The following is a 12,125-nucleotide window of genomic DNA, read 5'->3' on the forward strand; positions in this document are numbered from 1 at the left end:
TGTGTGACCCTGGGCAAGTCACTTAACCCCATTGCCTAGCAAAAACAAAAAACCAAAACCATTCATGTACCACATTCCCCAACATTTCTTTACTACTATAGAAAGGGCTACTATAAATGTTTTGGTTTAATGGGGCCTTTATTTTTCACCTACAGATTTTATCTGCATTGTTTTTCAGCCTTGATTTTCTCTTCTGGCCTCAGTTACTTGAAACTCAGCATATCTAAAACCAAATGAATCATCTTTTAATCTTTGTTGTTGTTGTTGTTATTCTGCACTTCACAAACACCAGCGTACTTGAGAACTTCCACACATGGAGAAGAACAGAAAGAGAAGACTGTACATGAAACCACACTGTATTACGTTTTAAAAAAGAATTGTGATAAATTCAGCATTGTAGTTTCAGAGCTCTCATGTTTGTCTGCTTCTGAACCCTTTTTTATTCTGTGCATTTAAAAAATGCTCCAGTGACCTTCTTTTCCTTCTCTTCGTTCTCATCATTTTCGCTAGTCCCCCCCCCCATGAACTTTTCGTAATTATGACTATTGGCGTTAGTTCAAAAACTTGCAAGTTACTTTTATACTACATCCTGCTTTCTGATTTTAACTTTTTAACAGGTGAATTTCACCTACCAATTTTTGAGAAAGAAGTTCTACATTTTTAGCCAGTTCATGTATGATGAACACATCAAATCCAGATTGATTAAAGATATCCGGTTTTTCAGGGAAGTCAAGGACCAAAACGATCATAAGGTATGTTGCATATATTTACTATGTTTGAGATGGTGTGATTGAGTTTCAGAAGCAGCCTGGCATAATGGGTGCGAGCTCAGCCTTGTACTTGGGAAGGATATGGGTGATTATCTTGGCTTCTGACACATCCTGGCTGTGTGACCTTAACCAGATTACTTACCTACTCATTACAGTGACTCTCACCGATGAGGTGTTGATCTGCATTGTGGGGTGGGGGGGGGGAGTTTCCATACTGAGTTCCCTACCCTCATGATGTCCCAGGCCTGGACCAAACATAGATCGACTTAAAAGTGCTGCTCTCTTAGGCACAGTAGGCAGTTTGTAAAGGTCCGTTGGAAATGCCATATTCTAGTGATGCTCTGCATCCTTTTTGGTGATTATTGCAGCAAACCAAAACAGAGATGAAATATGTGTTAAAAGATCTCATTATATCAAATATGAAATTACACCAGGTATGCCAGGTTTACTTTCAAGAGGGACACCACACCTGAAGGCAGGTCATCGAAGCTTTTGTGATGATGTTCTCTTCTGGAAGGAAAGAGAATTCACTGTTACTCCAAAAGGAATTTCTCGCCCATCTCCTTCACTTGGCATATCGAAAAAGCCCAGTGCCTGCTTGGCGGCAGTATGTAACACCCCCCTGGGAATGGATGCCCTTGGGGAGCCTCCGCCCTCCAGGAGCGATTCTGTCCTGCCCATCGTTTTAGGATGAGGAAGCAGGTGTCCCCAGAGAGGGGGCTTGGTTTTGTTTCTGAGCCTCTGGGCGGGCTCTTCAGATGTTTGGAGGTAGTCATGGTGATGAGGAGCCCACAATCAAGGGGAGTATTCCTTCTGTGACTCTTATCAGGGAAAAGAAAAGTAGTTAACGCCAGGCTTTTGTCATTTCTCCTTTAAAAAAATTTCAACTGTTTATTATAAAAGCACAAAATATTGAAGTATTTATTTTTTTTGGAGGCAATTAGGGTTAAGTGACTTGCCCAGGGTCACACAGCTAGTACGTGTCTGAGGCTAAATTTGAACTCGGGTCCTCTTGACTCCAGGACTGATGCTCTATCCACTGTGCCACCTAGCTGCCCCAGGATTGAAGTATTTAAAGCCTTTCTCTGGCTGCAGCCTGTCCTTCCAGGCCGTTGATGTGCTGCTCGCCATCACACATTTGGTCTTCCAGCCAAACTGGCTGACTTAGTCCTCTGGGCCATCACTTTCTGTTTCCTGCCTTTGTGACTTCTAGTCTGTCCTCCATCCCTCTTGGAATGCCCTTATTTCTCAAGTACCGTCTCTTTCAAAAAAGCCTGTCCTGAGCTCCTCGTCATTGTATGTTTGTGGCCTTGGTGCCTGGCACAGGGCCAGGAACATAGATGCTTAATAAATGTTTTCTTATTGACTGTAAGTTCCTTGAGGTCAGGCATTGTCCTTTGCCTCTTGTGGGATCCCTAGTGCTTGACTCAGTGCCTGGCACGTAGCAGGTGCTTAATAAGGATTGATTGCTTACTGGATTGGATAAATTTTGTAAACAAATTAATATGAAAAACTTGTAGCAATATCTGCATTAGGGAAATGTACTTCTGCTTCTTATGAAGGTGCTCCTAAAACTCTTTCTCTCTAGTATCCTTTTGAAAGAGCAGAGAAATTCAACAGAGGAATCAGAAAACTTGGAATAACACCAGATGGCCAGAGTTACCTCGATCAATTCAGACAGCTTATCAGCCAGATAGGTAAGAAGAACTATTGTGAAATTGGAATTAATCATTCTTACAGGAATCTCACCTTAAGTAACCCATCTTAAGAGAGGATAGCTCACGATGTCCATGGGAGAACTCCTTATTCTTCCTCAGAACATGCTAGGAAGGTTTCATGATTGGACAGTCATTTGATGGGCCAATATGAGTCTTAAATGGAATATGAATTATGTGTATATAAGCAAGTATATATACGTAGATATATATGGGTGTACATGCATTTACAAAAACACTGACCGGTCAGGCACTCTGATGTTCTTATAAATTTATACACACACAGACACGCACACACGCATATACATACATGTATATAGCTATAGAGACAGACGCACATATACATACGTATGTAGATATAGACACACATTGTAGATACATATACATACAAGTACATACATTCTCAGAGAGACAGACGGATGGACAGACATACACACACACACACATACACACACACACACACACACACACACACACACTCTCACACTCACTCTTACATGAGAGGCCCTGTGGTCTAGTGCATCAGTTCACTAAGTGTTTTCTCTGGTCTCTGTTACCTTTTCAAGGGGGTCCTCAAAGTCAAAACTTTTCATAGTAATATCAAGACATTATTTGCCTATTAAAATACTCCCTCCTTTCCCAATCACGTATTTGTGTGAGGCTGGATTTTCTCCGTAGGCACTTCAACCAAAACAATGTATGGCAACAGATTGAATCTACAAACAGAGGTGAGAATCAGCTGTCTTCTTTTAAGCCAGACTTGGAGAGATTGAAAAAAAAATTATAAAACCTTTTCTATTCTTCCAACTAAATTTTTTTCATTTTGGAAAATATTCTTATTTTTCATAAAAATATGTCATTTATGTTAACATGTAATAATAGATTTATTATTGGTATTTTAAATGAATTTAATATTTTGAAAATTTTTCAGTTGTAATTTCTAATCTAATAAATTGATAGTTGATATTTGATATATAATTAATATTTTCTAATACAATCTTGATAGAGTCAACTAATAGAAACAGAAACTCTTTGGAATTCTCAGTAAATTTTGAGAGTGTAAAGGGGTCCTGAGACCAAAAATTTGAGAACCCCTGGTCCAGTGGATAGAAGGCTGGCCAGGAGTCAGGACAACCTGGGTTTAGGTTTCTCTTTGTGACATGTACTGGCCATGTGATTGGGCAAGGCACTTAACTTCCCCATACCTTAGCCTACTCTGAGACCATAAGTGATAGTTACTGGGCTGCCTGCTCAGGAAGAATGGCTTCACTGGGAGCTTGCCTGGACTAGTGAAATCACGGGTACGGACCACAAAAAAGAGAAAAAAAGAGATACAGCATGTCCCAAAAGTCTTACTGCAAAAGACTTTGGGTCTGACTTGTATAGCCTTATATATATACATATATACCTATATACACACATCAATATAAAGTTTTTAAAAGTTAAGACATGTCAGTAGATGCAATAAAAATGAAGTATTAAATTTTTATTGTTAGCTTTTTTGTACTACATCTCTCACGCTTGCTTATATGTTATTGTATACTGTTCTTCAGTTTTTTATATTCCAGGCTTCTCTTTACAAGTAGCTGTAAGCTCTTTGGAGAAGGTGACTGGATCTTTGACCTACACATACACACACACACACACACACACACACACACACACACAAACACACTCTCTCTCTCTCTCTCTCTCTCTCTCTCTCTCTCTCTCTCTCTCTCTCTCTCTCTCTCTCTCTCTCTTTACCTCCACTCCCCACCCTGCTCTGCTGGGCACAGAGGAAACTCGCTCCCAGTTTAGGTGAACTGAATTTTGAAAATTTGTGTGCTTTAGAGATTGTATATTCAGGAATATAGTCAGTGTAGCCCAACTTCACTTCTATAATTACACTTATTTTTATCTTATTAACCAGCTCTTAAGGTACTTAAACAGCAGAATATCAGAACTTCAGATTTTTGCCTTTGTGAATTTTTCATTTGTAATACTATTTAAATAAGATGTTGTTATATGGTAACAGTGGTGTTTGGAGACCTTTTGTATGCCATGAGGTGGCAGTCTTCACATTTTATCCTTTGCATGCAGAATTCTCAGCGTCTTTGATGGTGAATTTTAGGTGATAAAGCTGTAGAATAGGCTTTGATGGGCTGCTGAATGTGAGCTTGCGGCATTTAGAGCGAGAAGGGCCTTTACAGGTCATCTCACCCTCTAGCGTCTTAAACCTCGTGAGATTGAATGGCCCCCTGAGGTCCTGCAGGGAGGGAGGAGCAGAGACAGCAGCGAGGACTCTGGCTGTCAGCTCCCTACTCTTTGTTCCATCCAGCTTTGGAGCACTTCTGCCTCCAAAGGTAGGAAGGAAGAGGGAAGTGACTGAAGTACGTGGGTGTACCACCTGCTGTCTCACACTCACACACCCATACCCTCACACACACACGCACACGCACCTACGTGTGATTTGGGGAGTTCTTTGTGCTCTGCATTTTTATCCTTTGGTTAGTCAGACAAAAGCCTGGCAGATTTTATTTAATTGGAATTCTCGGAAGATGGAAGTGCTTACGTTTTGTATTACATGGTAACTGAATGGCTGCAGACCTTGTTTGTGAGCATTGTTAGATTTGGTGAGACCCTGCTGTCACCCCATGTGACGGGCTTCCTTTGTCATTTGAAAGGGAATGCGATGGGCTACGTGCGCATGATCCGGTCGGGCGGGCTCCACTGCAGCAGCAACGCCATCAGGTAGGGCAGATGGGTAGATGGCCTCCATCTCCTTCCATGATGCACGTTTACACTTTGTAAACATTTGTGCCATTTGGACCATGCCTTCCGGAGCTCCTCCCACAGGAGAGTCAGAGGCTTTGGTGGGCAATGGAAGGCATCCTTCAGAGCAGGGGTGTCGGGGCTTTCTCTGTTAAAAAGCTTTTCCTTTTCCTCTCGATTGCTACTAATCTAATTCCACAATGTAGTAGAGGGTGCAGGCCGCCCTCGAACGATCTTTTGATCGTTGGGATCAGTTTGTTTATCGAGCTCCCAGATCCAGTTTTACACTTGATGTAGCTGTGCTGGCATCTGTAAGTCAAGTGCCCGGTGATTTTGTAGTTTAAATGAATCACTGTGACTATTTAATTTTTAGTTGAATCACACTGTCTGTGTAAATTGAATATGTTACCAATTTTAGTGACATACTACACGATTTACTATAGGTTTGTTCCTGATCTCGAAGATATTGTCAATTTTGAGGAGCTGGTTAAAGAAGAAGGGCTTTCAGAAGAAACACTCAAAGCAGCAAGGTAATGTTGTATTTGGGGATTACAAAAAGTGTTTGGGGTCGAATCCGATCAAACAGTGAAAAGGGAACTAGAAAGTAATCTATGAAAATGAAATTTAGGACAATTTTCTGAGACATGGTACTTGTCCAAAAATGTTGATTTTGAGCAATTATCTGTTCATCAACAAAAACCGAAATGAAATGAAAGGTCACGTTTCTTAGTGAAACTGCCAGGCAGTGGGCTTTAATATTTGGTTAAGAAGGCAGTCTCCCGTGGGATTATGACTTTTTCTCTTTGTGTTACCCACTAGAACTTTGGGCTAGCACTGATTTTTCTGATACGACTTTAGTTAATATTAAAGAGAGATAAATGGGATTGTTAAGTGCTTGATTGGGGAGATTAGACCTTTTTGTTGTACTCTTTAGAGTCAAATTATAGTTTTGTCAAAACAAATTGAATGTATTTTGGGCAGAAATCTTGGCAACATGGAGTGCCTTTCTTACATCTGGCGATAGCTGACACTCTTAAAGAACAGAGGGCAAGCATGCAGCGTGTTCAAAATGTCTATGTTCTCTCCATAGGGTATTGTGCTTGGGGGAAAGGGAGTATCCTTGGCAGGTCTGGCTGCCTTAGTGAAAGAAAGGTCAAGGTAACTTGCATGGTGGCTGTCTCTTTACTTGACTTCCCCGGCGATAACTTGAAATAAGCTGCCCTTTCCCATAAAACTTAACGCCGGGGTAGAGAGATAACCAGCACACCCTTTGTAAATAGTGCCTGTTGAGGGGAGAGAGATGCATGAGTTTGGCCCACAGCACAGCTAAATCTTGTGGCATCTCAGTGTGCTCTGTGGCAGACTTTTAGTGTGCTCACTCACTAATTCACAAAGGGTATAGCTTTTCGAAGGACTGTCATACTTTAGTAAGTCTTTCTTTGAGCAGTCATGGGAAAGAACAAGGGTGAGGTTACACAGTTGGTATTATTGTGTGAAGAGAGAAAGCAGAGGAAGTATCTCTTTCCTCACTTTCTACGAGCTCAGAGTGGGAAGGGCTGGAGAGGCTGGGCACCTTAGCACAGGCATCTGCTCTTTGCGTGGCCATCTTTTGTACGCCCAACTTGTGAGAATGAGCTGGGGGAGAACCATCACTTCTCTTTGGTTTACTGTCAGGTAGATGGGTTCTTAGCATTTCCATTATTGTGTTTTGTTTTAAGTTAAGTCACAAAGTCACAAAGAATCACCAGAGCTGTTTTAAAAGTTGTGGTCAAGCCCCCCATCCTACCATGTTGGCCCACTGACCCCATCTTGTTTGAGTCTCTGTGTCGATGGACTGGAAAAAGCTCAATTTTGGTTTGTTGTATATTGCTGTAAACATAGACCCTGTAGGAATAACAATCAATGCCTGAGTCACTAAAAACAGGAAAGAGGACGACTGTTTTAAAGGTAGACTTTTAAAAAAATGCTTGTTTCTTTGGTCTGAGAGTGTTAGGGAAGGTATAGCCAGTAAGAGGTTAGCCCCCTCTCCAGCCTGGTATTCTCTTTTACTTGTATAAGTATGGGAAAGACTCTACCTTCCTCAGGGGAAAATAAGTTGACCTCTGAAGGGCGCCCAAGTCTCTTTCCTTTTCTAGGGAGGTGCTGTTTTTGCCTTGGGTTCTCTTTGACCTTATTTTCCATTCCTTTTGCAAATTCTGTATGGTGTCTCATGAACGTACTATGGTCACTACATTGTCTTGTCTTTTCTGCATATAGGGAGTCACGAAAGTATTTTTGTAACATCTCATCCAGCTGGCCTCAGAGCCTCAATTTCAGTGGTCTGCTGGTTGCCTCACTGTGCTGTGTTTTTTCAGGAAATGGAGAATGTGTGCCTCAACGTGATTTCTCAAGTTTCAAATGTTGATGTTGGGTTGAAAACTATTTTGTTTCCATAGGGCAATAGCCCTGGAACTCAAATGGACTTAGAGTCCAACCTCTTCATTTTGCAGATGAGGAAACAGGTCCCAGAGGGGGAAATGCCTTTCTGAGGTCCCCTAGGGTGTGTAAGAGGAAGAACCAGGCTTTGACCTACCTGCCTTGAGATATTCTAAGGGCTGTTAAGGTGGGAGAACAAGGACACTTGTTTGTTGTGGCCCTGAGGGCGTCTCTGAGGGGGGGTGGCAATATCCAAAAGGCCTCTCTAGGCTGCATGTGAGGATGAAAGTGCTCGTCTTTAGAGCTGGCCAGGAGTGGGCTGGGCTGCCATGGGATTCTCTGGGCTCTTCTTCACTGGGGTCATCAGTGTGAGGCTCAGTGACCCCATATGCCGTGGGGGAGACTCTTTGGGGGGTGGTTTGGATTGGATTTCCATCACTGTTCCCTCCAGCTCTGAAGTGCCGTGGCTCCTTTGTAACTTCAGTATTCCTGCTGCCTGGGGCCTGAAGGAGAGATCGGTGGTGCCCAGCTGGTTGGGGGACTGCAGACTTCTCCTAGATATATTGGCACGACTTTAAACAAGCAGTTACTTTTGCCTCTTTCAAATATTCCAATTCAAAAGGAAAAAAAATGCTTTGTCGCTATAGCAGCTCCAGCATCAAAAGTTATTGCATAGGCCCCAGAAACCTGTCACTTTCCTCACTTCAGTGTTAGCCCCAGATCACTGTGGGTAGAGGAGAGAGCGTGGGGTTTTTGGGCAGATAACGAATATGCTTTCAGGCACACTTGTGTTTTAATTTATACTTAGTCAGCAAAGTTTCCGGTACATTGCAGACACTGAAAGTAAATGGACCCTTTGTTTCATGCTAAATGTAAATATGAGTATGCATAAAAACACCTACAGTCATAGGTTTTCTAGGCCCTGGAGCACAGTACAAGCGTACTCTGGCCAGTGGGAGGATGTCAGCCAAAATGGCCAAAATCTTAGGGCTTTGGGACATTGGCGAGCTTCTCAGGTTTATCCAGTGGCTCTGGCTTGTGGAGATTGGGGAGAGATTATCTCTCATTTCTTTAGAATTGACTTCCTACTGAAACCAGCACTACATTAATCTGAATACTTTAATCTTTTCATTTGCAAATCCACGATGAAAAATGTGAAATCTGAAAAAATCACCACCGTGTTCATTCAGGTATTCCCCCCATTTCACAGGCTTACTAACTCATGCTCCATCTGCATAAAGGAAGACAGCTACAGCCTTGAACCCGAAAGAACCAAACTGATGGGGAAGTGTGTTCAGAGGAGAGCAGGGCCAGCTCAGGGGAGGTTTTTTGTTTTTTGTTTTTTGGGGGGTTTTTTTGGCAAGTGGGGTTAAGTGACTTGCCCAGGGTCACACAGCCGGGGTAGTTTTCTTGACCTACTCCCTGGGCTGTTGTACACACACAGAAGGGTGCATTTTGAGCTGGGATTGCCATGAGCTGGGAGATGGCGTCTCGTGGGTGAGAAAGAGCAGAAGGCATGTGCCTGGACCATAGAGGATGTGTAGGGGAGGAAAGGAGATGAAAAAGGGCTTCATGAGCCAGTGAGCCACTGGAGCTTGGTGAAGAGATGTATTCCATCATGACACACATATAGAATTGATATATCTCACATATTACAACACAGTCATGCCTTCATTTTAGGAAGATCACTTGTTAGCAGAATAGAGTAGGGAGAGACTTGAGGCAAGGAGGTTATAACTGAGAGGGCTGTTGTGGGAGTCCAGGTGGGAGGTGAGGAGGGCCCAGGGCTGTGGCTCTGTCAGGGGAGAAGGGAGCTCATACCAGGGATATCAGTACAGTAACATGGATGGGTCCTGGCAGCAGACTGGCTGTGGGGGTGGGAGATAGTGGAGAGCCTGGGTCAGCAGGAGGACGGCGCTGCCCCGAACAGCAAGAGGGAAGGTAGCAAGAGCAGGAAAGACGAGGAGTTCAGTTTCCAACATGCTAGGGTTCGAGGTGTCCGTCAGACATTGAGTTGGAGATATCCATTAGGTATTTGAGATGTGAAACAAAGGTAAGAGGAGAGGCTGAGGCTGAATGAGTAGATGTGAGGATTATCTGCCTAGGAAAGCTAATTGAATCCATGAGAGCTGTTGAGATCACTGAGGGAGGTGGTGTAGTGGGAGAAGAGAGGAGGGCTCAGCACTGAGCCTTGGGGGCCCCATGTTGAGTGGGCTTGACTTAGGTGAAAATCCAGGAGTGGTCGGACCTCCTCTTTGGGAGGAGAACCAGGGGAGAGAAATGTGGAAATGTAGAGAGGAGAGGGTGATTGACAGTGTCAGGGCTATGGAAGTGGCAAGAATGAGGAGAATGGAGAAAAGGCCACTGGATTTGGTAATGTGGGGAAGAGCGCATTTTCATTGGATTGATGATGTTGGAAACTGGACTGAGGATAGGTTAGCAGCACATGAATGGGAGTGTCCAAGGGTGGAGCGTGGTGGTTGTCCTGGTTGTCCTCTGGGCTTGAAGAGGGCCACAATGATGTGTCACTGTGTCAGAGTCGAGGTACAGTGCGTCTGTCTGTGGCTGATAAGACCAATGCGAGGTTGAAGGCTGTACCACAGGTTGGGCACAAGTAGTCCACGTGGAGCTTGGCACGATGCAAGATGTGCTTAGCAGTAGGAGAAGGAGACAAGAGATTTGAGGGTAGGATCAGTGGAACTAGTTTACCAAGGTGTTGGGGTCAGGGGCGGGGGGGGGGGAGGGAAGAAGCAGCGAGTGTGTGGCTGGTGCCAAGGGGACGGCCTGGTCCTGGACCGAGGGGTGAAGGGCTTGAAGGAGTAAAGTCACAGGTGTGTTGAAGAGGGTTATAGATCATAAGGCAGAGGCAAAGACAGAGTGATGGAATTTCAGAGTCCTTGATTACAGAAGTGGAACATTTGGGGGTGATGGCAGGATCCAGTTTATGACTGTCTGTGTAACTGAGGTGGGGTCTGAGGAACTGGGAAGTTGGAGTGTTTGAGGGAGTATCATTGTGGATGTGGAAGTGTCCTAGTTTGAGGCCAGGGGTTGGGATGGGGAGGAAGACAGCGAGCCAGGGACTGGACTCATTGAGGAGGAAAGGAAGGGGAATGTCTTCGGGCTTGGTAGGTGACAGCCACCAGAATCTTGACTGGATGGTAAATTTGGAATGAATGACCCTCACAGGAGAAGAGGTGACTGAGGGATAGTGGGAGCGGGAGAGTGGGGAGCAGGGAATATTCTGACTGGCGAATTGGGGAATGACTAAAAGAGCAGCCAGAGAGGCTGGGGCATTAGAAGACAGCCAGGGTTTGGGGATTGGTCTTCCTTTGGCAGCAGCCTGGTGGTTTGACTCTTGGCCTCAGAGCTGCTTAGCCTCTTGCCACTTCTTGTACAGAACGTGGTTCAGCTTTCCTGAGCGCCTTCCACAGGTTGGAGCCCTGCTACAGCTCCTCGGGCCCTCGAGCAATGATGATGGCGGAAGTTGGTTAACATCTCTGCTTCCTCAGCGGGGGGCAGGAAACAGCCATGTATCTTTTCAGCCTGTCCTCTCCGCCCCTCACCCCCTCACCCTCTTTCTTCAGGCAGCTGGACTCAGTCCTCAGTGACCACACACGGAATTCTGCAGAAGGCACAGAGTATTTCAGAATGCTTGTGGATGTTTTCGCTCCTGAATTCCGGAGTCCCAAGAATGTGCACCTTCGAAATTTCCACATCATCGTCCCTCCCTTGGTCAGTACCTCGAGCCTGCGAATCTCAGGGAGGCCCTTTGCAGCCTGGAGGGGAAGGGAAGGGCACAAGTTTGGGAGCACCTACTGTGTGCCAGTCACATTTGGTCATGAGAGAATGTTATATGAGGTATTCTGTGCACACTATTGACGCTTTGTTAGTGTTGGAGACGTTCTGGACGATTCCTGGCACAGTGAAGCCGAGCCTGCCTTCCGTGTGTCTGCTCTTCAGTGTTCCTAGCCAGCTGTTTGCGACTCAGCACATCTGTTGTGAAGAGGCTGCTCGCCAACATGCCATTGTTAGAACCAGACTAGATTAGTTCATCATACTCTTTCCAATTGTTTTCTTATTTGCAGAATTGTTGGCTTGATTTTTCTAATTTTAAATTAATAAGGACATTTAGGTAATAATTACTTAATAATGACAGATTGTAATTGTCAAACCTTGAGAAAGGTTCCACCAGCATCTAGGAAGGGAAATGTTCGGTAGAATGTCCTGACATCCTAACTAAATGTCTAATGCTCCATCCTATTCTAACACATACCCTACAAGTATTCTTTGTCAACCTGAGAACATGATAGGGATAAAATGGAAGTGAATCAGATGTATTTCAATAGCAGTGTGACTGCCTCTAGGTTCAGGATTTGTTTTCTCCATTGAAAGTCAGGTCCCTGTAAAACGTAACAACTGTTCATCTACTGAGGGTTTTTCCGGGGCATGTTGAGGTGAAACAGATGTAAAG

The 12,125-nt window shown here is 44.2% G+C and overlaps 1 protein-coding gene across 1 annotated transcript in view; it reads left to right on the forward strand.

Annotated features, from left to right (window-relative positions):
- Positions 1-12,125, forward strand: part of WASHC4 (WASH complex subunit 4) — a 56,842-nt gene that overhangs the window by 36,389 nt on the left and 8,328 nt on the right. Inside the window, exons 25-29 of the mRNA XM_020982406.2 lie at positions 618-752; positions 2,359-2,467; positions 5,152-5,218; positions 5,683-5,769; positions 11,239-11,386. Of these exons, the coding sequence (XP_020838065.1) occupies positions 618-752; positions 2,359-2,467; positions 5,152-5,218; positions 5,683-5,769; positions 11,239-11,386 (546 nt within the window). The remainder of the gene's footprint in view (positions 1-617; positions 753-2,358; positions 2,468-5,151; positions 5,219-5,682; positions 5,770-11,238; positions 11,387-12,125) is intronic.

Source organism: Phascolarctos cinereus, unplaced genomic scaffold (genome assembly GCF_003287225.1).
Source record: "Phascolarctos cinereus isolate Bilbo 61053 unplaced genomic scaffold, phaCin_HiC Scaffold_1;HRSCAF=81, whole genome shotgun sequence".
Taxonomy (NCBI): Eukaryota; Metazoa; Chordata; class Mammalia; order Diprotodontia; family Phascolarctidae; genus Phascolarctos; species Phascolarctos cinereus.